Source organism: Piliocolobus tephrosceles, chromosome 10 (genome assembly GCF_002776525.5).
Source record: "Piliocolobus tephrosceles isolate RC106 chromosome 10, ASM277652v3, whole genome shotgun sequence".
NCBI classification, from domain to species: Eukaryota; Metazoa; Chordata; class Mammalia; order Primates; family Cercopithecidae; genus Piliocolobus; species Piliocolobus tephrosceles.
Window position 1 is genome coordinate 68,167,081 of NC_045443.1, and position 26,818 is coordinate 68,193,898.

The 26,818-nt window shown below is 37.6% G+C and overlaps 1 protein-coding gene across 1 annotated transcript in view; it reads right to left on the minus strand.

Annotated features, from left to right (window-relative positions):
* PTPRR (protein tyrosine phosphatase receptor type R) overlaps nucleotides 1-26,818 on the minus strand; it is a 292,728-nt gene that overhangs the window by 243,353 nt on the left and 22,557 nt on the right. The window contains exon 2 of the mRNA XM_023226530.1: nucleotides 16,817-17,115. Coding sequence (XP_023082298.1) covers nucleotides 16,817-17,115 — 299 coding nt within the window. The remainder of the gene's footprint in view (nucleotides 1-16,816; nucleotides 17,116-26,818) is intronic.

Below are 26,818 nucleotides of genomic sequence, written 5' to 3' on the forward strand. Positions count from 1 at the left end.
CTTTTGGGAATCAGTTCCACAGAAATAAAAGCATTAGCATGTAGCAGCAATTGTACAAAGATCTTTTTATAACATTATTCATAGGGCCAAAAATAAAGGTATAAACAATGTGAATTATCATTCATAGAGGAATGGTTGAATAAGTTATGGTATAACCATATCATGAAGTAATATGCACCATTAAAAAAAATCAGTTAGAATCATGACCATTGAGTAGGAAAGTTTTCCATGGATATCATTGAGACAGAAAGGAAAAAATAAAGCAGAGAAGTATCTATATTATACCACGTTTGTAGAATACAAAACACAATTTCTATATGGATATGTGTATGTATAAATGTACATATTTTTTGTGTGATTGTGCATGTATGAGTGCATGACTACTTAAACATGAAGAAAATAAATGGAAGAATACATACACATATTGGGTTCTTAGCATGATGGACCAGGAGATATGGAGGTTCAGTAGAAGACAATGAAATGGGTAAAAGGATGGAGGAGAGGGGAAGGAAGTCAATAAAATATCAAACGAAAATGATTGCAATAAAAATGAAGTCAATGATTTCTTACCTATGTATAAGTATATATGCGTAAGTTTATCTACATATAAAGAAACTAGGGAATGATAAATGAGAAAGTTAAATCCGCCTTGTAAGAATGACTGGGATCTATTGCTAAGTAGGAAAAAAGAAAAAGAGACACGATCACAAAAGGTAGCTTTTTGAAAGAGACAAAAATATTTGAACACAAAACAATTTTTTAAAAAGATACCATAAAAAAGGGAAGTATTATGTAGGAAGAAATATCTGCAACCCACATGGCAGAAAAATGGATTATGTTCCAATAAACAAAGAGCTGCTACAAACTGTTGAGAAAGAGATAACCCAATATACCAGAGAAGATTAAACAATGTGCATGAGAGGAACTCCAAATAACTAATACACATGAAAGATGTTGCCCTTTTCCATAGTCAGGGAGATGCAAAGGAAAGCAGTAATGAGGTACAGTTTTAACTTCCCTGGTCAGCAAAAATTAAAAAGAACAACAATGAACTACTCCTGGAGAGACTATGAGTAAATCAGGCAACTTTATGCACATTGCTGGTGGGAAGGTAAATTGCTACAACTTTTCAAAAAGTAACAATTTGGTAATTTATTAAAATACTCTTGGGCTAAATAATCTTTCTTTTGAAAATCTATCCAATTGACATGTATGTAAATGTGTAAGCGTATATGTATATATAATATATACATAAATATGTATTGTTTATACACGTACATAGACATGTTCCTCTTTCTCCAAAGATTTCTGTAAAATATTATTATTGTAGCAATTTTGTGTGGCAAACATAAAACACATACACAAAGAATGACACTGTAAATGAAATAGATGTACTCAGAAGAATAGTTTCAGAAAGTGGGGTATATACAAACATGAAAATTATGCAGCTATTTAGAAGAAATAATTTGACTTTATATCTAAAGACTCTGAGTTATATCTATGACATATTATTAAGAAAAGTCACTTGCAAAGTATGACCCAATTTTCAAAATAACAATAAAAATTTATGTATGTATTTAAAGGAAATATAAATAAAAAGATTTACATCCCTAGAAGATTGCAAGAGTAAGCTTCAATTACCTAGAGTGTGTGTTTAACTGTATGACATATTTATTACTTGATCTTCCCTAATAAATTGGGAGTTATTTTGCATTTGGATTAATAACATCTTTTTAAAAAAGTTTTCTTTATAACAGATGTTGCTAATAATATAGCTAATGTTAAGATCTTAAGGTCAGGAGACAACAGGTGCTGGAAAGGTTGTGGAGAAATAGGAACACTCTTACACTGTTGGTGGGACTGTAAACTAGTTCAACCATTGTGGAAGACAGTGTGGTGATTCCTCAAGGATCTAGAACTAGAAATACCATTTGACCCAGCCATCCCAGTACTGGGTATATACCGAAAGGATTATAAATCAGGCTGCTATAAAGACACATGCACACGTATGTTTATTGTGGCACTATTCACAATAGCAAAGACTTGGAATCAACGCAAATGTCCATCAATGATAGACTGGATTAAGAAAATGTGGCACATATACACCATGGAATACTATGCAGCCATAAAAAGGATAAGTTCATGTCCTTTGTAGGGACATGTATGCAGCTGGAAACCATCATTCTGAGCAAAGCATCGCAAGGACAGAAAATCAAACACCACACATTCTCACTCATAGATGGGAACTGAACAATGAGAACACTTAGACACAGGGTGGGGAACATCACACACCCAGGCCTGTCGGGGGATGGAGGAGGGGGGAGTGGGGAGGGATAGCATTAGGAGATATACCTAATGTAAATGATGAGTTAATGGGTGCAGCACACCAACATGGCACATGTATACATATGTAACAAACCTGCACGTTGTGCACATGTACCCTAGAACTTAAAGTATGTATATATGTGTGTGTATGTGTGTGTGTGTGTATAGAACTTAAAGGCAAATCACTACATTATTTACTTCAAAAAAAATTTAGGTGAAATGAATGAGTCGGATCTAGAAGTAGGTGATAAGAGGTGAACATATGGCAAGTGTTAGGTTGCACATTCTGGTTGATGGAAAAGATGTTTGGGCTCTCAGCAGATAAGAGTAGCAGTTGGGTGTCTCACAAGAAGGTGGACCATGGTGACATGAAAAGCTACCAGCAGGTAGAAGTGGGCTGGCTGTGAGATCCAAAGTTCAAAGTCAAAACTAGTAAGAAGGCAGGTTTCCAGTCTCAGAGGAACTGAAGTGCCAGTTGGCTCAACAAAGCAGACACTCAGGCAGGGAAGATGAGGTAACTAGAAATGGAATGTAAGTAGGGCTTTGGTCAGACCAGCACATGTGGCTGTGTAGGCTGTGTGATGCACAGCTCCAGGGAATGCCATTTACTTAAACTGCAGTGTGAAGGGTACCTCCTAAATTTGTCCAAGGCAAGAAGCCCATTCAGTTCTAAGATTTACTCCAAAATCAGAGTAGATCAGCAACAGAATTGAAAAGCCTGTCAATTATCATCATGATCATCCCCACTACCAATACCACAACCATGATAACTGACATAATCACAATTCAGTGTGCTTTACAGAACACATTCACTGATGCCAGAAAGAATCAAATGAGGTATCCAGGTCAGGTATTATAATTACCATTAAAATGAAGAAACAAAGACTCAGAAATGTTCATTGATTTTTCCCGCAATCTCAAAGGCAGTCTGTAGTAGAATAGGCACATGAACCCGGCATGTCTACTTCCAAAACCATTCTGTTACCACTGCCTCAAGCTGCTCCCATTAGGGAGGAGAACTGGTCCCAAACATTAAGATTGGACTGACATTGGGGCCTGCTGAGCAATGAGCCAAACAGATCATTAGTATATTGTAATTCTATCTTAAGCAATATAGTTTCTTGTTTTTTTCATGCTCAATGGATAAACAGTTTCTCCCTGTAAGGGGAGTTCTTGCTGTGTAGTATTCAGACTCAACTTGTTCACACTGATTGCTATTTTGGTGTAGTGACTATTTGTTTAGACACAATATGTTACAGAAAAGATTTGTGGCAGCTTGCAAAAACATGCATAATATAAAATATAATTGAATAAAAGGTAAGGAAATAAAAAATTAAATTAGAGGAAAAATGAATGAAGAAAAGAAAATATCCAGCCAAGAATGAGGTTAGTTCACAAAATAAATAAGGCACTCAGTAAAGGTCTCTGTATTTGTTAGATCTAAACCACAATTTTGGCCCTCAGCTTTTTAGCAGTCAAAGGAAAGAAAATAATCATGATCTCAGCGTTTAAAAGATATAATCACCAGCCAACCAATGGCTTAGGAGAAATACAAGTATTCTTGGTACTGAGGCCAGAAAGATACATTTTTCATTGTTCCATATAATGCTAATAATAACAGTCAATTTTTATAAGGATCTTAGTATGTGTCAAGAGTGATGCTAAGTGCTTTCAATACCTTATCTCATTCAATTCCCACAATTCCATAGGATGAGTATTATGAGTATCCTTTTTTTTTTTTTTATAAACAAGGAAACTGAAATACAAGATGCTAACTTAATCATTGAAGGAAACACAATCAATTAGTAAATGCCTAATTTGGGATCCTAACACAGTTCTGCTGACTCCAAAGTTATTCTACCACACAGCTTCTAATTATACCTTGATTTACTCTCCAAGTATCTCTGAATATCTAATAGAATCCTTCAATATCCAGCATAAGGTAGTCCCCACTATTTTCTTCCTGCCACATGGCTTTGTTTTGTTTTCTTCATTGCACTTAGCATTATCCGAAATTATCATGTTCATTTGTTTTGTTGTCTTTCTTCAATTAGAACATAAACTACACAGCTGCAATGATCTTGTTTATCTTGTTCCCTATTGTATCCCTAGAGTCTATTGTACTGCTTAGAATTCAGTAGCAATTCAATATTTTTTTTGAATGAATGAATGTTTCAAGGAGCAAGAATTCAGTGACCATTCGAAATCTTTACACATCTGTGAAGTCCATTGTCCTTACTTATTTCTAGTTCCTTACAGGTATTACTTACAGATTCTCAAGTCTCCATGACTTATATATGCTCCTCACCAGAATGTATTGTTTCCTTTAACTTGGCTATTTTTAATAATCCAGCTTGGCATAGACTTGATTTTATCAAATTGATTTTTTATTTTAAAAGTTATGCTTAACATACAGAATGACTGCTGATTATTTAAAGCCTATATCCAAAGAATTTGCCTAGCAGCCCATTCATGTAGATTTTGTTATATGCTGCCTAAAATTTCCTATTTAAAAACAGCCCAGCTTCAAAAAAAGAAACAGAAATGAACTTGATGGCTCAAGGCACATAGAAACAATATGTACTTGTTCAGGTTAAAAACCATAATTCTGGTTGCCATGTTCTCAGGCAGGAAAAATAAACAAATTCTTAAATAATGCAGCTTCACTATGTCAGCAATGGGAGCATGAAATAATTAGAGGAAACTTAGCTGTAAGACAGATTCCTCACCCTGGTCATCCTAATACATATTATTCTCAGTATTCTCTAAGTCCTTCAGGCTGTCTTGGAATTTGCATCAGCTGGCTGTCATGTTCAGAGAGGAGGGCAAACATACCTCTCACACACAACTCTTCCCACAACTGTAGAAATTGTTTGTGAATGTTTGGCCTATCCCCTCAAAAATGGGCCTTTTCATTGGAAGTTATTTGCTGCCAGCTTAGTGTTTCAGTCAAAAGCCTCAACCATGTGAAAATGTAGGCCAAACAGAAAGATATCTAAGTTGGTAATGTTCTCCTGACTTTGCTAGACTCAAAGGGTCCAAATATGTCATCTAGTAAGGAAAGAAACAACTTGAGATATGAATATTGGCTGGATTATATTTTCATCCTTCAAAAACAAAATTTAGAAAATGTCTTAAGTGAAGATTCTGACCAATCTTCTTTATGAAAGGACAATGATAAATAGCTATGGTGACAACATGCATATTTGTATTTCTGAAGTCGTTCTGACACAATGAATAGATTCAACAGCGAGAAGAAGCAAATCTATTTGAAATAGTTCTCTTATAATAAGCGTAAGGAAAGGATATTTTCTTTTTAATTGGAAGGTGGAGAGTTGAACATTTCCTATATTTGTTTTCTCTTCTAAAGTATTAGGTGTTTATTGTGTCACTATTGTGACACAGCCTTTGCGTTATGCTGTTGGATTTGTTGTTTAGTTTCATACTGATAACTCTATCACCAATCTTCTTCAACCTGGCTAAAGGTTTTTATTCTGTCACCCGTGGCTGGACCACTGAATCCTACATCCACATCTTTCTTTCCAAACTCCAAGAAGCAAATTGAAATCTAATCCTGTGCAAGAGAAAGTGAAGAGATCTCCAAACCTAGAAGCTTCGTCATTAAATACGTACACTGGCTTAGCCCTGGAGGTATTTCTTTTTGGAATTATTCCTTTACTTGTTATTGCTGATTCCAAGATTCTTTGCACCCCATCACTAGCTATGATAAATAGGAGGAGTGATGGTCAGAATCTGTATCCTAAGTCACTGCCGTGACTGCTACCCAGCCCCTGGGTTCCCAGAGGATATAGAACACCAAGAACACTCTAGACTAAAACATCACCAGGAGAGCCACCCTTATCATACTAAACACTTTGGAGAAAAGTGAGAAACAAGAAATAAGAGTCAAGCAGGCCAGTCCTGCAAGACCCAAGAGTTTGCCTCTGTGTTTACATTTATTTATAAACACTTTATTCTCCCATAGTGACTGGGGATATAATGATCGAATAAGACCCATTTTTTAAAAAATTTGCCAAAATCTTCATCTGAAACCTATTGCTGTTCTTCCTTGATCGGCATTTTCTAATGTTTAGACTTATATTACTTGTTGCCAACACTGACCCAAAGAGGCTTCATATCCTCAAGTGTTTGTAAAATCCAGATCCTCACCTATTCCGCTACTGGTTTGAGTCCCAGTTATATTAACCAGTTACTTTGATCTGCACCTTGCCTATAAAATAGCAACAACATTTCTCTCCCTATAGTTACTATTCATTGAGTGTTCATTGCACTAGGTGACATGTAAGAGTATTCAATGTATTTTATCATTTAATCTATATACCTCTATGAAGTTGGTAATTTTAATCCTCCCATTTAAAAGATAATGAAGGCTGGGTGAAGTGGCTCATGCCTGTAATCCCAGCACGTTGGGAGGCCAAGGCTGGTGGCAGGAGTTTAATACCTGGCCAACATAGTGAAACCCTGTTTCTACTAAAAATACAAAAATTAGCCGAACCTGGTGGTGGGTGCCTGTAAACCCAGCTAATGGGGAGGCTGAGGCAGGAGAATCACTTGAACCTAGGAGGTGGAGGTTGCAGTGAGCTGAGATCATGCCATTGCACTCTAGCCTGGGTGACAAGAACAAAACTCCATCTCAAAAGACAACGTTAAAAAAGATAATGAAACACAGACTTAATAAGTCACAAAAGTCACATAAAAATTAGAGGGGAAACAGCAAGGATTTGAGCCAAACACTATTACGCTATAGCTATTTTTGAACTACTTCCAATGTTTTCACCACTCTAACCAGTTTTCTGGTAAGCCAAATGATTACCTGAGTGTGGATAATATCTTAACAATAACAGTATCTTCACACAGCTTAAGCTATAGCCTTGGCTTATTTTGACAATTTCTCCACATTCCCCCCAAATTCTCTCCTTTAACCTGCAGATAATCTCTTTCTTTTTGGTTCAAGTACTTAAGAACTATTGTGTGCCAAGGACTATACTAAGTTAAATGAAAAGCCCTGTGCTTTTCATTTTTTGAGTTTTTTTAAATGTCAGTAGAAACCATGCTACCTTATTAAAATACTGAGTTTTATTTCACATGTCACAATAATGTCACAGCCAGATCTGGGGTCTTATACCCTCCCAGGAAAGAAATGAAAGGATTAGTTAGGAGGCAGACTTTGATTGTCACGAAAATCTAATATTTGGCTGAAATCTTTTGAGTGGTCAGATTGCCAGAAGAATTTATGCAATGAAGCTCCTACATTCCCATCTGTTCCTTCTCTGTGTTGGTCCTCTTTCTACTTCTGCCACAGTGATAGCTTATTCTATTCTATTCTTTCCCTCTGTCTGCATTCTCTCATCCACTCACACAGTGTTAACTGTCAGGCGTGGGTCTGTGGATATCTCCCAGGTCTAAAGCTTTGACTGTGACCTGTCTGAACTCTAGACTCACATTCCAATTGTAGACTAGCTCTGTGAGTTAAGCTTCTTAACTTTGCCCAGGGAGAGAACCTTCTAGGTACTTCTAGCTTTTGTATTTTTCCTAAAGCAAGAGAAAGAAACACGTTGTTTCTACCACCTGAGTCATAGGGATCACGGTGAGAAAACTAAAGCATTTTGCTAAGTGGTGCCAATCCCATCACTCAGGAGCAGAGCCAAATGCCCAGAAAGCCCAGTATAATTAGCCATTAGCAGTGAGATTTTTAACTGAACTACTAAACAGTAACAAGATAGTAAGCATGATTTACAGGCATTTATGATTACAGATAAGTAGACAAAGAAGAAAAGAAAGAAATGGGGACAAAGTCATTAACAAAAGACACACGGGAGAATGGTTCTTAACAACTGGAAAATCAAAGAAAATTTTAGAGAGAACGGAAAGCTCCAAGTAAATATTTGCTCCAAAGAAAACATACTATTTTTGTTTATCTGCAGATTCCATTTTTTGACATTATTGTGGAAATTTTGGATTAAAAAAGGTTTTTCGCCGGGCGCGGTGGTTCACGCCTGTAGTCCCAGCACTTTGAGAGGCCAAGGCGGGCGGATCACGAGGTCAGGAGATCAAGACCATCCTGGCTAACATGGTGAAACCCTGTCTCTATTAATAAAGTAAGTAAGTAAGTAAGTAAATAAATAAATAAATAAATAAGCTGGGCATGGTGGCAGGTGCCTGTAGTCCCAGCTACTCAGGAGGCTGAGGCCGGGGAATGGCCTGAACCCAGGAGGCGGAGCTTGCAGTGAGCTGAGATAGCGCCACTACACTCCAGCTTAGGCAACAGAGCAAGGCTGTCTCAAAAAAAAAAAAAAAAAAAAGAAAAAAAAAAGTTTTTTCTGGCTCCAACATAAAGAGGAACAGCACTGTCCTTCTTCCTCTAAGGTAAGTTCTGAAATAGAATGTTTTGTATCTTCTAATCAGAACATTCTCTTTTTTGGTTCTGTTTACTCCTTTGGCTATTTTAAACATTTCACCTTACTGAAGAATTAAGGTCTAAGATCTATGAAATGCACATAATTTGCCTAAATGAAAAAAATTAGATCCTATACTGCAATTATATAAAGAGTTTATAAAGAAAGTAGCTTTCCCTGAGATAAGCTCACTAAATTCTCTCAGTAATATTAATTGAGCAGTGGCTTCGAAAATAATACTATATTTGATATAGTCATCATCATTTATGTCTCCTTCTCAGGATGAGTGGCCTTAAATCAATGACTGTATTGGGAATATAAGTCAATCTATAAAACTGTGAAAGCTACTACACAATGAAATTTTTAGCAGCTGTTAAAAGTGATGCTGTACAAAGAGAATGACTTGGAAAGCCATCCATAATGTAAACATATAAACTAAGTAAAAAATTATAAAGCACATATATGCAGATTTCATACTGTTGTAAAAAATATATGCCTACCTGTACTTAGAAAAGAATATATACAGAGAGCAAGATTACCTTGGTTATCTAACAATTAAGGATGGTTTTTTGTTTTGTGTTTTGAGATGGAGTCTTGTTCTATTGCCCAGGCTGGAGTGCGGTGGTGTGATGTCCGCTCACTGCAAGCTACACCTCTCAGGTTCACGCTATTCTCCTGCCTCAGCCTCCCGAGTAGCTGGGACTACAGGCGCCCGCCATCACACCTGGCTAATTTTTTGTATTTTTAGTAGAGACAGGGTTTCACCGTGTTAGCCAGGATGGTCCCAATCTCCTGACCTCGTGATCCGCCAGCCTTGGCCTCCCAAAGTGCTGGGATTACAGGCGTGAGCCACTGCACCCGGCCGGTTAAGGATGGTTTTTATTTCCCATTTTCCATATCTAAAGTTTCTAAATATTCTACGACGATATGAAAATGTGTAATTTTTTGAATCAGAACAAAAATATTACTAAATTATTCCCTGCCCATTCATTGCACCTGGAGAGCAGGGTCTATCTTTAGTAATGACAATCAATTAAACCAGCTCTCTTTTAAGACTTGATTCGTCCTAATATTGAGTGTATATGATCCCAAACAAGCAGACACACTGAGTGGTCCAGGGTTGTAACTTCATACAGACATTGCTAAGGCTTAGCCTCTAGCTTTTCCAGACTGCATTCCAGCATCTTCCTTGCTGCTTTAATAGCTAGAAATGGTGAAAAGCAACAGATGGTGACAGTTATGACTGTCAGGATGCCAAGCTCAAGAACGGAATTTCTACTTCAAGAGTATTGTGCAAGGATACAGTAATAGCTGGGGAAATCTAAGCATGAAACTTTCTGCAATGCAAGTCTGGCGATTATATAAGAAGGTGATTATATAAGATCTTTTAATTTTATAGGAAGCATTAACATTAGGTTAAGAGAAGAACAAAAGTTCAACCAAACTTCTGGAGTAGATCATTGAATTTCTTTTTCTAGACTTTCTTAAAAATAAAATCTAACTGGAAGCTGTATTTTATTTTTTATTAGTATCTGTGAAATGGCTACTGTGGATCCTTTAAGTCAAGTCAAATGATTTTGAATCCTGGAAATAGATTAAGCAATCATCAATATTCATTGACTAGCTATTTTGCATTTGCTATTGAAAGGCTACAGATGCAAAACAAGTATATTTTTAATGGAATTTCCACTCTAGGTGGGGAGATAAAATGTAAAACAAGATCATATGATAATAGGTAATTAAGTGTTAAAATTATGTACTCAATCATATTTTCTTGATAATGAGATGTACTATTTAATTACAAGCTTTTGAATTGTTTCTTTTGGCATCAACTCATTCTTTCTCAAATAAATAGTTATGAGCCCCTATATCACTGTGGTCACTGGAAATACAGCAGGAACAAAATAGAAAAATCTCAGGCCGGGCGTGGTGGCTCAAGCCTGTAATCCCAGCACTTTGGGAGGCCGAGACAGGCGGATCACGAGGTCAGGAGATCGAGACCATCCTGGCTAGCACGGTGAAACCCCGTCTCTACTAAAAACTACAAAACACTAGCCTGGCGAGGTGGCGGCGCCTGTAGTCCCAGCTACCCGGGAGGCTGAGGCAGGAGAATGGCGTGAACCCGGGAGGCGGAGCTTGCAGTGAGCTGAGATCCGGCCACAGCACTCCAGCCTGGGTGACAGAGCGAGACTCTGTCTCAAAAAAAAAAAAAAAAAAAAAAAAGAAAAATCTCAACCTGGTAAAACATACATTATAACTGGGGAAGAAGAAGGACATATAAAAGGTATTAGCTAGAAGCGCTTCATAAGGACTATGAAGAAAAATAATGCAGGTAGGTGGACATAAATGTCTTTGGAAGCTGTAGTTTTAAACAGTGTCACTCTGGCTAGGTGTAAGACAGCTCCCTCCTCCTTTCATTGATGGCATATGATCCCAATGCTTATTTTCTTTTTGGTTTTACATTTCTACTTTTGAAATTTGTTCCTGAAAACTATCTAAGCTGTCTGTTAAAAATTTAAGTAGGGGTCAGGCACAGTGTCTCATGCCTGTAATCCCAGCACTTTGGGAGGTCAACGCAGGTAGATCACTTGAGGTCAGGAGTGTGAGACCAGCTGGGCCAACATGGTGAAACTCCATCTCTACTAAAAAGACAAAAAATTTAGCTGGGCATGGTGGTGCATGCCTGTAGTCCCAGCTCCTTGAGAGGCTGAGGCAGGAGAATTGCTTGAGCCCAGGAGGTGAAGGTTGCAGTGAGCCAAGATCGTGCCACTGCACTGCAGCGTGGGCAACAGAGCAAGACTGTCAAAAAAAAAAAAAAAAAAAAAAAATTAAGTAATAAGCTGAAGAAAAAAGTAGGAAATTTACTGCAGGTTGAGGTTAAAAAATGCAATAAAAAAATCATTCATCATCTCAGTGTCTAAAACAACTGCATTCTATTATATGACATTTATTTATTAATTTAAAAATAATTAATGAGCCTTCATTATGTGCTAGACACAAGATTTACAGGAAGTGTGTTATTCTAGGTAGAAAGGCAAGGGTAGAATTCCTGATTCAGGCAGGAATAGGCTCGCTGTCCTGAGGAAGAGAGAAAGCCAGAGCAGTTTGCAAGGAGTCAAGGAGAGGTGGAATGGTGGGAGATGGACTCAGAGACACAGGGATAGGCCAGGTTGTGTGCTATGCTTCCTAAACCTCTGAAAACCCAAGTATCCTCCAAAATGCTTCCTGAATGCATTGATTCCTGGGTTCCATCCCAGAACTATGGAATCAGAATCCTTAGGCAAGAGTTCTGGGGATCTTGGATCCCAGGTGATGTAGGATGTAGGACATGGGAAAATGTTTGAATTTTAGTTCAATGGCAATGAAAAGGCAGTCGTGAATGTGTGTGTGTGTGTGTGTGTGTGTGTGTGGTGTGATATGATCTGATTCAAACTTTCTGCAGATCTTTATAACAAAAATGGGAAAGAATGGATAGTGACCAGTTTGCAGCATGTTCCAATAATTTATGAGGGAAAGAAAAGCAAAGAATCAAACAGAGATAATAGTTTTGTTGTTGCCATAGACTTGCTGTAACAATTATATGAGATAATACTTGCATAGTTCTTAGTATACTATCAATGTTTTATGCTTAGCAAAAAATAATGTACTTATCACTATCGTGATTTTTTTTTTTTTTTTTTTTGCCAGAAAGCTATTCAATTGTGCCAATCTCACATGGCCAATACTCTTTTCCCACTCACTTGTGATGCCTCCCTTATCATTCTTTAATTTCTCATTTGGACTCAGATTGCTCTATGATTTCTCCTTTTCCATTTGTAAATTTCCATGCATGTATTTTCAATAGTTGTTGTTTAACCAATCTCCTTGTATTGCAACTTTTAAAATCAGATTGATTATCTTAGGGCTTTATATGCATCCATCTAGGAACTTGGTACAGGTGTTCTGGGACTGTATTGAAGCACATCTGAGTCACACCTCACATTATAGTAGACTTGTGCGTTTCACCAATTTAGTATTTTGGACTTGGTATTACATTTACTATTTTGATCCCATATGCCCTTAACACATATTAATTCAAAAAATTTCCCAAAGCCTGTGTTTGAACCATGCTTTCTGTGAGTTTGCCCACCATGAGCAAGTCACTTAGCTCAAGAATAAGCCTAGACATCTGCTTCTCCATAGCTCAGCACAGACCTATTGTCCCTACTATATGAGAAATCACTGTCAAGAAGTATACAGGCTACTGTAGTTTTTCACAAATTTGAGACTTTTCAGAGTTAAAATATAATGAACCCAATAGGTTGTATTGAAGCATAGTCCTCACTGGCAAACAGTCTGAATTTTAAGACATATCCCAGGGATCTTAACTTTCTCGTATGTCAGGAGAAATGTTAACTGTTGATTTAATCATATCTAAAGCTAAATATACTACAAAAGTGTTGGTATTTGAACCAATAAATTTTCTCCAGTTTGGGTTGGATTTGTCATCACTTGCGACAAAGTATTCCTCACCAATACATCTTCCATGACATGGCTGAATTCTGTTGATATGTACATAGACTAAGCCCATCCTTTGGGTAATCCACTATACAAATATAAAATTATAATTAAACCAATTTGTCTATTGAAAAAGTGTCCAACAGTTATTTATTCACATCACACAGTAAATGCTACAAAATGTATTTACTGTGGCAAAGCAATGAGAGAGCCGGACTTTCAAAGCCCTTCAAATAATGTCTAGAGATTATTACTTTACCCATAAGATGAATCTCAAAAGGTAGTCAACAGGAGAACAAAGCTGAGGTATGCCATAAACCCGAGTTTAGAATGTAATTAAAAACCATAGATATCACAAGTTTTTGGCTTTAATAGCTTTCTAAGTCAAATACCTGATAAAAAGTATTTGCAAAGAATATTCTGTGTCACAGAAACAGTAGAATGTCTATGTGTTGATCTGGGTGAGTAGTGAGGAAGACAAGAAGTTTTAGGATTCTAGGATCTCAAGGAGAGGATCGAAAGCCCCTGGAAACTCACCACCGTCTTCCTACGTGCTCACAGAATGCTTCCCGCTTCCCTAAAAGTTGCCTCTGAATCCTCTCCTCCCTTCTCACCCCTTCTTTTTCCCTTCACTCCTTGACTCCTTTCCTTCCCCTGCTGCTGCTCCTCCTCTTTCTTCTCCTCCCTCTTCTTCTCCTTTCCTTTATTTTTCTTTCCCACAAGTCCATGTAACAGAGTAGATCATAATCTTCCCATTTCCATGCCCTTTCACTGATGTCAAAAACCACCCCTTATATTCCCAAGCCTTACTAGTCCCCAGTTTGCTCAGATTCTGGCCAGGCTAGAACATTCTTCACTCAGCAGCCTATGCTGAACTGAAATGGCCTGTAGTTGCTACCATTCCACCACTTTCACTTGCACCTCTGGGTTCCCTCCTTCCTGGTGTTGTGGCCTTGTGTCTTGACAAATATCCTGGGGATCCAGTGACAAGAGCTATGGATTTTATAGCACACTTTTATCTAAAGCTGTATTTTTTCCCTCTTACCATAGCACTGACCTTGAGGCATTCATATCCTCTCTACGTTGTACTTGCACAGAAATCCTAATAACAGCTTAATTGAGTTTCTGGAACATAGTTAGCATTATTTGGGATGAACATTCTAATTGTGCTGTACTCTCCTTGTAACAAATAAACTATAAATTTTCCTGATTACTAATAAAAAGAAGAAAGAGGAAAAAATTCATTTGTGGACAAATGCTCTTATGAAATGCTTTCTGGTGGCAATTGGGAATCAGGAAGAGAGGAGAGACACATGTAACTTTCATGTCCTTTTTAAATGTAGCATTCTAAAACTCACTCTCAATGATATTTGAAACAAGAAAGAGAAAAAGTATTGGAGGAGGAATGCTTGATCCTTCCTTCTGAGCTAGGAAGTCTTAGAAGTCACATATAAATTTTAGAGGTTGAGTGTAGCTTTTTACCCTGGCTGGAAAAAAAAAAAATGCCCATCATTTCTCCAGTTCAAGATACTGATAGTCATGAACACGGTCTATTTGACTATAAATTCAGTCTCAAAATAATTCTTAGTACCACTACAATGTCCCTCAAACAAGGTCTGCATTGATATATATGTTTCATACACATGTACACACGATATGCACAAATACATCAATTATTCCATTAAAGTCATTATGCTGCCCCAGAATACATCCCTTGCTTCCTGTATGCCCCATCCATATATCCATTTTCTGTATGGAATGAATCTTCAAATCAGCTGATATTTAATTGCATCACCCCTTTGCTTTTTGAGGAAGCTAAACATTATTGATTTATTTAAAACATAACCCTGCCTTCCTGGTTTTGCTGCTAAATCATCATGTACATAGGTAATAAGTGGATTATAGGAAACATTAGAACTGGAAATTGGTGTTGCCAGCTACAAAAGCCACAGCATGGTTAGAGGCTAGATCAAAAGAGGCTAGGGAAAGTTAATGCAGCAAAATTGCCTATTGCCTCTATGTAATCATCACCCAAAAGAAAAAGTAAAGCTTCTTCATGAATCTCCAAACCACAAATAAGCTGAAAGTGAAATGACCTGCCAGAATTCCTCATCGATGCCTTTTATTGTCCATAATATCAAATTAACTAGACAGTACATGACATTACAAGATAGAACAAGCCTCTTGAACTGTAATTCACAGTGACTTTAAGAGTTGATGACTATGGGTGTATGATGGTCACTAGAGGAAACATCTCCCATGAGCCCTAGCATTAACAGGAGCATCTCCAGATACAGAGACATCACTGACATCATTTAGCTTCACTGAATAAACACAGTACATGACTTTCACCTTCAGAACATCTGCTATCCATGTAAATGCAGAAAACTTGTTCAAGTATTTCAGGATGCCAAGTGAACCACATATTTTCTCTTAACAAGAGTTCATCTTGTGTTCTTAGCTTGTGATTTTTATTGAATTATTGATATTTCCCCCCAGACATTTTCCAAGCAAAACAAGAAACTGTATTTCATTTGTCTCTATTTCCAGATATCCCAAGGGGAACCTAGATCATAATAAATACTCAGTGTATGTTAGTTGAAAACATTGATGAATGGAACTTTGATTCTCAATACTAAGTAAGGTATACTATATGTAGTAGGTTAAAAAAAATAAAGAAAAAAAAGAAGCTTGTTAAATTTAATTACATTTGGTGCATAGAGAAGTTGCCAAAATGCAAACATGGTTTCACTGAATTATCTTGGCCTCACAAATCAACTCATTTGATTACATTTTGGAGCAGGGATACAATAACAACCATTTAACTACTGATTTATAGTTTCAGTGTGGATCCTCCTATTATGGTGATAAACCAGAGAGTAACTATAGTCCAAATAGGGTGCCAACCTCAGCATGTATTTAAACTATGATGCCTCCACAATTTGGGAACCTCTGATCTGGGTTATACAAGCAAGGGAACTTTAAGAACATAAGCAATGGGATCATTTTATCACTTTGATTAATAAAGAATGGTGCTTATCATTAATATCAGAAATATTATCTATCAACTACTCCCAACTCATTTTATTTGCTCCAGTGACAGAAAACTACTCTCCTTCTACCACACCTCTCCCTCTCAGTTGTCTCATTTATTGGTATTTGAGTCAAGTGACCAGAGGATCTTCAATAAGTACTATTTATTTACACAGGCTGAGACTAAGGCCTATCTGCTTAAAACAGATTCTCACAGAAGGCAGGAGGCTCAGCATAAGATATATTCAACTATAATTATAAGGCCTTCCTAAAGTAATCTTTTATTCAAATATTTATTAAGCATCTACCATGTACCATGCATTCTGCTATGAGCAGAGGATACAGACAAGTTTTCTGATTTCATAAGAGGAAGAAAACAGACAATAGTCAAGTAACAAATTAGAAGTACCACAGAATAAGTGCTGTGGTACATACCCATTGGGATTCATTGACAACTATTCACAATCAGTGTTTTTCTTTTTTCAAGTATCAATGACAGGAAAGCATCAACATCAGCCTCAGCATCAGTTTAACATACTACTTACCACCACAATTACATTTGCTGCTGGGATTGGAAGATTTTCCACTTCAAGATCTTGACCATCCATGGCCAGCAGATTGACAGACGGGTCATATGCAGCTCTAGGAAATGCTGAATTGACAATCTGGTGGTGTTTGCTTACTTGAGCTTCGGAAGAAGAATGGTAGCTATGTCTATAGATTTTTTGTGGGGCTATATCCAGGCTCTTCTCAATGTCTTGTGAATGCTGATAAACGAATACCGGCTTCCCACTCTTCTTCTGATTAATTGCCAAAAAATGATCATTGTTTCCTGAAAAGCACCCTGAAAGAGGGAAGAAGCAGAAACAATATCAGAGACCCTATTCAGTAAGAGAGGTAGATATATCTGATGAAGAGACTTACCCTTTCTTGAGAGGCTTTAAGACTTGTGAAGGATTTAGGTTGGTCTCCATCTTTCTTTCTCTGCTTCATGATTCTTAACAAATAGAATACACCTGGTGGTATGAAGGCCTCTCAAAGACTTTAGGTGGATAGAAGTGGGTGTACTTTGAAAAAGTCCTATTTTTAAGATATTCTGATGTCACTTTTACTAAGAAATTTCCTCCTTTGTCTACACGCTTAGTTTCAATACCTAGTTGGGCTTCTATTCCTGGATGTCATATCTGCTGCTGAAATTATAAATATTTTTAACATATTTAAGCTTTCTTTAAATATAAGCATTTCCTACAATTCTTATTTCATACTTATTGTTTGTATTACAATGAACAGTTTTCTTCACGCTTACAGAATATTTAAGCTCACATCTGAGTGTACTTATTGTGGTACCAGCTTTCAGTAGTCCAAACAATATCCATCCTCTCCTTACTTAGGTAAGTAATATGACCATCTGGATAGAGACTACATTTCTCTCAGTCTTCCCTGCAACTTAGCATTGCCATTTGATCAAATTATAGCTTTTGGAATGTGAGTAAACAGATATTAGCAGAGATATGATATGGCCTTCCTTTCTACATTTCCTCCTTTGTGCTGGCTGAAATGCAGATGATCTGGTAGGAGTATGAGGTAGAAACCATGTGTCAAAGATGGTAGAGCACTAAGACAAAAGATTCTGATCCCTGATGAAAGTCAAACTACCATACCAACCTCACAGTTCCCACTCAGACGACTAGAGGAGAGAAAAACAATTTTCTATCCTTTTACCTGCTATTATTTTAAGTATCTTTGTTACAGCAATTGAATTTATTTAGTAACAAATACATTTATCTTTATTTCTTCTGTTAGATAAATATTCATTGCATATTTATGCAATGGTTTCTCCTGTTTGCTACTGGCCACAGGAGGAAATAGATAATACATATGAATCAAAAAGAATATTACTAGGCCAAATACCAATTAGAAAAGCAAACATGAGATCTGTTATATAACATAGTGCCTAGCAATGGTACCCCAGATTTTCCCTGGGTACCAACGCCTATGGTAACAAGTGCTGTCTTTTTACAAGAATTCTTCTCCAATCTCCTACTATTTTTATCTTTTACTTCCCAAATCATCCAAGGGTCTGCTCTTTGTTTTGTTTTTCTTGCAAATTTCAGCTATTTACATGCCCAAATTCAATAGCATTATCATGGCAAATCTAGTCCTCATGCTACTGGGCATTGTAAATTTCTCTATTTTCTCTTAGGTGAGAAACCCAAGTTCATTTATGCATACAATATACCTTTTCCAAAGCACAGAATCATCCCTAAATGAGTGATATTGGAAAAGTAAACTAGGATGAAAACAGTATATTATTTTATTTCTTAACCCCAAAGGAATAACTTCATTGTAGTGATATCAGATAGTTTCTCAGAGGGAAAGAAGAAAATTACTCTCCTTTCAGAAATATAGACACTCTTCTAGGACACTACAATATTACTTAGCAAATTACTTTTTAGTAAAATACTAAACATACACCTTGTGGTCAGAAAGTTTACATACATCTAAAACATTTAGCACCATTTTCCATGAATAAAACAGTGATAAGAATGACAACATTGAGGTATCCGGTTCTGAATTCCATTATACTACATACATTCTTAATGACAGTTTCATTTCCAAATCCAAGGAACTCATTTAATATGGAAAAATATAATGCACAATTATTTAAAGGTCATCAATTGTCCAATCATCATCTTTGGCAAACTATGGGTGGCTTGATTGTTTAAAAAAGTTATGGTCGATTTAGCATGCTCAGAACTGAAGACATGATGATTAGTTTCCATTACTATTTCAGGATCCACATAAAATATAATTCAAGTGATCTAAAAAGATAAAGCTACTGGCAACAGCAGATGATTCTCATACTATCTATTATATCATGGAATAAAGCACTTGGGCTAAGAAAATAACCTATCTTTATAATCTCACATGAAAGTTGAAGGGATATTGTTGAAACAGAGTTGCTGAAGATGGAAGACGTATATGTTGGTCACACAAGACTTGATGGAAAGCAAAGGCTATAAAAACTAGCAATTCCTCTACTCTGGATTCTCTATAAATGGTAAATAAAAAAGAAAAAAGCAGCTTAGAAGACTGGAGAAAGTAGATATCTGAAAAGAGGAGAAATAACTGACAAACTGAGTCAATTACACAAATATCTTCAATCTTTTTTTTTTATATATTACCAATCACACCAAGTCTTTTCAGAGCCACTTTATCTAAATAGCATAGATAAGTCCAGTTAACAAATGTGTGCTAAAATTGGCCTACCAAAAAAGGGACAAAATCTAAGTTGAAGTACAATTGAAACACAATTAAAATTTCCCAACCTTATCCACTTGTCTGTGTGAAGGAACTTAGTCCTGGCCTTGTTCTTGAGTAATGAGTTCTAAGATAGTCACATAATATCAGGTGTCCTACCACAATCATTAGATAAGAAAAAACATTTCATAGTGCTGTCCTTAGATTCTCTGCATCGGAGCTACCTGGGACATGATGATGCAGTTTTTCAGACCCCAGCCTAGAACTACCAAAGCATAATCTCTGTAGATGTAGCCTAGGAATCTAGATTTATAATAGAATTCCTATATTCAAACTCTGATGTTTGAGGACTGCTGACCTAGTGTCTGGGATGAGTTTTGTATTTTCCATCCTCAAATGCTACCTCTCTACTGCCTCCTTCACTTCAGCTTTATGAATATACTCAAGTAAAAATTTTGGAAAAGTGAAGATTGAGATGCCAAATTATCTATTAGTGAAGCTGTAATTCTAAAGCAGCCAACTGTCATAGCTCTTTTTCCTCTCTCTCCTATCAACACCTGCCCCTGGACTCAGATGCAGGTGTAGAAGTGCAAGAAACTCACTTCAAATATAATGATATAGATACATGTAAAGTGAAAGAGTGAAAAACAATATACCATGAAAACCTAATCAAAAGAAAGCTGGAGTGACTATATTAATATCAATTCAGCACAAACAAATTACCAAGGATAAAGAGGGACATTACCTAATGATGGACATATGATGCAATGTACATAAGACTACATAATATTCCTAAATATATATGCATCAAAAATGAGCTTAAAATTCATGGAGCAAAGCTGACAAAAATGAAAGGAGAAATAGGAAATTCACAATTATCATTGGAGATTTTAACTGTTCCCTCTCAATAGTATGAGGAGACAGAAAAGGAGGAAAGACAAGGTTGTACAAGAACAACACCATCAACCAACTGGATTTAATAGGTGTTTACAGGACACACAACCAAAAACACCAGAATACACATTCTTTTCACGTGCTTATGGGGTATTCATCAAGACAGATCATATACTGGGCCATAAAATAACACATTTTCAAAACTGAAATTATACCAAGTATACTCTTTGGCCATGAAGGAATTAAACTAGCAGTAACAGAAAGAAAATAAGAATATTTCCAAAATTTGGAAATTAAAAAAACACATTTCTAAATATCCATGAGCCAAGTGGTTCCAAGATGGCCAAACAGGAACAGCTCCAGGCTACAGCTCCAAGCGTGAGTGACATATAAGACAGGTGACTTCTGCATTTCCAACTGAGGTACCGGGTTCATCTCACTGGGGTGTGTCGGACACTGGGGGCAGGACAGTGGATGCAGCCCACCAAGCAAGAGCTGAAGCAGGGCAAGGCATCACCTCACCTAGGAAGGGGTAAGGGAATTCCCTTTCCTAACCAAGGAAAATTGTGACACACAGCACCTGGAAAATTGGGTCACTGCCACCCTAATACTGCGCTTTACCAAGGGTCTTAGCAAATGGCACACCAGGAGATTATATCCTGTGCCTAGCTCAGAGGGCCCCACGTGCACAGAGCCTCCCTCATTGCTAGCATAGCAGTCTGAGATCTAACTGCAAGGTGGCAGCAAGGCTAGGTGAGGGGCACCCACCATTGCTGAGGCTTGAGTAGGTAAACAAAGCCACCAGGAAACTCGAACTGGGTGGAGCCCACCACAGTTCAAGGAAGCCTGCCTGCCTCTGTAGACTCCACCTCTGGGGACAGGGCATAGCCAAACAAAAGGCAACAGAAACCTCTGCAGATTTAAATGTCCCTGTCTGACAGCTTTGAAGAGAGTAATGGTTCTCCCAGCATGGAGTTTGAGATCTGAGAACGGACAGACTGCCTCCTCAAGTGGGTCCCTGACCCCCAAGTAGCCTAACTGGGAGGTACTCCCCAGTAGGGGCAGACTGACACCTCACACAGCTGGGTACCCCTCTGAGACGAAGCTTCCAGAGGAATGATCATGCAGCAACATTTGCTGTTCAGCAATATTCACTCTTCTGCAGCCTCTGCTGCTGATACCCAGGCAAACAGGGTCTGGAGTGGACCTCCAGCAAACTCCAACAGACCTGCAGCTGAAGGTCCTGACTGTTAGAGGGAAAACCAATGAACAGAAAGGACATCCACACCAAAACCCCATCTGCATGTCACCATCATCAAAGACCAAAGGTAGATAAAACCACAAAGATGGGGAAAAAAACAGAGCAGAAAAGCTGAAAATTCTAAAAATCATAGTGCCTCTCCCCCTCCAAAGGAACACAGCTCCTCGCCAGCAATGGAACAAAGCTGGATGGAGAATGACTTTGACGAATTGAGAGAAGAAGGCTTCAGACGATCCAACTTCTCCGAGCTAAAGGAAGAAGTTCGAACCCATCGCAAAGAAGCTAAAAACCTTGAAAAAAGATTAGATGAATGGCTGACTAGAAAAACCAATGTAGAGAAGTCCTTAAATGACCTGATAGAGCTGAAAACCATGGCACGAGAACTACGTGACAAATGCACAAGCTTCAGTAACCGATTCGATCAACAGGAAGAAAGAGTATCAGTGATTGAAGATCAAATGAATGAAATGAAGCAAGAAGTTTCGAGAAAAAAAGAGAAAAAAAAAAATGAACAAAGCCTCTAAGAAATATGGGACTATGTGAAAAGACCAAATCTACATCTGATTGGTGTACCTGAAAGTGATGGGGAGAATAGAACCAAGTTGGAAAACACTCTGCAGGATATTATCCAGAACTTCCCCAACCTAGCAAGGCAGGCCAACATTCAAATTCAGGAAATACAGCGAATGCCACAAAGATACTCCTCGAGAAGAGCAACTTCAAGACACATAATTGTCAAATTCACCAAAGTCGAAATGAAGGAAAAAATGTTAAGGGCAGCCAGAGAGAAAGTTCGGGTTACCCACAAAGGGAAGCCCATCAGACTAACAGTGGATCTCTCGGCAGAAACTCTGCAAGCCAAAAGAGAGTGGGGGCCAATATTCAACACTCTTAAAGAAAAGAATTTTCAACCCAGAATTTCATATCCAGCCAAACTAAGTTTCATAAGTGAAGGAGAAATAAAATCCTTTACAGACAAATAAATGCTGAGAGATTTTGTCACCATCAGGCCTGCCCTACAAGAGATCCTGAAGGAAGCACTAAACATGGAAAGGAACAACAGGTACTAGCCATTGCAAAAACATGTAAAATGTAAAATCCATTGATGCTAGGAAGAAACTGCATCAACTAGCAAGCAAAATAACCAGCTAACATCATAATGACAGGATCAAGTTCACACATAACAATATTAACCTTAAATGTAAATGGGCTAAATGCTCCAATTAAAAGACACAGACTGGCAAATTGGATAAAGAGTCAAGACCCATCAGTGTGCTGTATTCAGGAGACCCATCTCATGTGCAGAGACAAACATAGGCTCAAAATACAGGGATGGAGGAAGATCTAACCAAGCAAATGGAAAACAAAAAAAGGCAGGAGTTGCAATCCTAGTCTCTGATAAAACAGACTTTAAACTAACAAAGACCAAAAGAGACAAGGCCATTACATAATGGTAAAGGGATCAATTCAACAAGAAGAGCTAACTATCCTAAATATATATGCACCCAATACAGGAGCACCCAGATTCATAAAGCAAGTCCCTAGAGAGTTACAATGAGACTTAGACTCCCACACAATAATAATGAAAGACTTTAACACCCCACTGTCAACATTAGACAGATCAACGAAACAGAAAGTTAACAAGGAGATCCAGGAATTGAACCCAGTTCTGCACCAAGCAGACCTAATAGACATCTACAGAACTCTCCACCCCAAATCAACAGAATATACATTCTTCTCAGCACCACATCACACTTATTCCAAAATTGACCACACAGTTGGAAGTAAAGCACTCCTCAGCAAATGTAAAAGAACAGAAATTATAACAAACTGTCTCTCAGACCACAGTGTAATCAAAGTAGAACTCAGGATTAAGAAACTCATTCAAAACCTCTCAACTACATGGAAACTGAACAACCTGCTCTTGAATGACTACTGGGTACATAAAGAAATGAAGGCGGAAATAAAGATGTTCTTTGAAATCAATGAGAACAAAGATACAACATACCAGAATCTCTGGGACACATTTAAAGCAGTGTGTAAAGGGAAATTTATAGCACTAAATGCCCACAAGAGAAAGCAGGAAAGATCTAAAATTGACAACCTGACATCATAATTAAAAGAACTAGAGAAGCAAGAGTAAACACATTCAAAAGCTAGCAGAAGGCAAGAAATAACTAAGATCAGAACAGAACTGAAGGAGATAGAGACACAAAAAACCCTTAAAAAAAAAAATCAATGAATCCAGGAGCTGGTTTTTTGAAAAGATCAACAAAATTGATAGACCACTAGCAAAACTAATAAAGAAGAGAAGAGAGAAGAATCAAATAGACACAATAAAAAATGATAAAGGGGGTATCACCACCAATCCCACAGAAATACAAACTAACATCAGAGAATACTTTAACATCTCTATACAAATAAACTAGAAAACCTAGAAGAAATGGATAAATTCCTGGACACATACACTCTCCCAAGACTAAACCAGGAAGAGGTTGAATCCCTGAATAGACCAATAACAGGCTCAGAAATAGAATAGGCAATAATTAATAGCCTACCAACCAAAAAAAAACTCCAGGACCAGATGGACTCACAGCCGAACTCTACCAGAGGTACAAGGAGGAGCTGGTACCATTCCTTCTAAAACTATTCCAACACATAGAAAAGGAAGAAATCCTCCCTAACTCATTTTATGAGGCCAGCGTCATCCTGATACCAAAGCCTGGCAGAGACACAACAAAATAGGAGAATTTTAGTCCAATATCCATGATGAACATTGATGCAAAAATCCTCAATAAAATACTGGCAAACCAAATCCAGCAACACATCAAAAAGCTTATCCACCATGATCAAATGGGTTTCATCCCTGGGATCCAAGGCTGGTTCAACATACACAAATCAATAAACGTAATCCAGCATACAAACAGAACCAAAAACAAAAACCACATGATTATCTCAATAGATGCAGAAAAGGCCTTTGACAAAATTCAACAGCCCTTCATGATAAAAACTCTCAATACATTTGGTATTGATAGAATGTATCTCAAAATAATAAGAGCTATTTATGACAAACCCACAGCCAATATCATACTGAATGGGCAAAAACTGGAAGCATTCCCTTTGAAAACTGGCACAAGACAGGGATGCCTTCTCTCACCACTCCTATTCAACAAAGTGTTGGAAGTTCTGGTCAGGGCAATCAGGCAGGAGAAAGAAATAAAGGATATTCAATTAGGAAAAGAGGAAGTCAAATTGTCCCTGTTTGCAGATGACATGATTGTATATTTAGAAAACCCCATCATCTCAGCCCAAAATCTCCTTAAGCTGATAAGCAACTTCAGCAAAGTCTCAGGACACAAAATCAATGTGCAAAAATCACAAGCATTCTTATACACCAATAAGAGAAACAGAGAGCCAAATCATGAGTGGACTCACATTCACAATTGCTTCAAAGAGAATAAAATACTTAGCAATCCAACTTACAAGGGATGTGAAGGACCTCTTCAAGGAGAACTACAAACCACTGCTCAATGAAATAAAAGAGGACACAAACAAATGGAAGATCATTCCATGTTCATGGATAGAAAGAGTCAATATCGTGAAACTGGCCATATTGCCCAAGGTAATTTATAGGATGCCATCCCCATTAAGCTACCAATGACTTTCTTCACAAAACTGGAAAAAACTTCATATGGAGTTAATATAAAGTTCATATGGAACACAAAAAGACCCCGCATTGCCAAGACAATCATAAGCCAAAAGAACAAAGCTGGAGGCATCACACTACCTGACTTCAAACTGTACTACAAGGCTACGGTAACCAAAACAGCATGGTACTGGTACCAAAACAGAGATATAGACCAATGGAACAGAATAGAGGCCTCAGAAGTAATACCACACATCTACAACCATCTGATCTTTGACAAACCTGAGAAAAACAAGACATGGGGAAAGGATTCCCTATTTAATAAATGGTGCTGGGAAAATTGGCTAGTCATATGTAGAAAGCTAAAATGGAATCCCTTCCTTACACCTTATACAAAAATTAATTCAAGATGGATTAGAGACTTGAATGTTAGACCTAAAACCATAAAAATCCTAGAAGATAACCTAGGCAATACCATTTAGGACATAGGCATGGGCAAGGACTTCATGTCTAAAACACCAAAAGCAATGGGCAACAAAATTGACAAATGGGATCTAATTACACTAAAGAGCTTCTGCACAGTAAAAGAAACTACCATCAGAGTGAACAGGCAACTTACAGAATGGGAGTAAATTTTTGCAATCTACTCATCTGACAAAGGGCTAATATCCAGAACCTACAAAGAACTCAAACAAATTTACAAGAAAAAAAACAAACAACCCCATGAAAAAGTGGGCGAAGGATATGAACAGACACTTTACAAAGGAAGACATTTATGCAGTCAACAGACACATGAAAAAATGCTTATCATCACTCACCATCAGAGAAATGCAAATCAAAACCACAATGAGAGACTATCTCACACCAGTTAGAATGGTGATCATTAAAAAGTCAGGAAACAACAGGTTCTGGAAAGGATGTGGAGAAATAGGAACACTTTTACACTGTTGGTGGGACTGTAAACTAGTTCAACCATTGTGGAAGATGGTGTGGAAATTCCTCAAGGATCTAGAACTACAAATACCATTTGACTACAAATAGCCATCCCATTACTGGGTATACACCCAAACGATTATAAATCATGCTGCTATAAAGACACATGCACACCTATGCTTACTGCGGCACTATTCACAATAGCAAAGACTTGGAACCAACCCGAATGTCCATCAATGATAGATTGGATTAAGAAAATGTGGCACACGTACACCATGGAATATTATGCAGCCATAGAAAAGGATGAGTTCATGTCCTTTGTAGGGACATGGATGTAGCTGGAAACCATCATTCTGAGCAAACTATTGCAAGGACAGAAAACCAAACACCACATATTCTCACTCATAGGTGGGAACTGAACAATTAGAACACTTGGACACAGGAAGGGGAACATTACACACCAGGCCTGTCGTGAGATGGGGGAAGAGGGGAGGGATAGCATTAGGAGCTATATCTAATGTAAATGACGAGTTAATGGGTGCAGCACAAGAT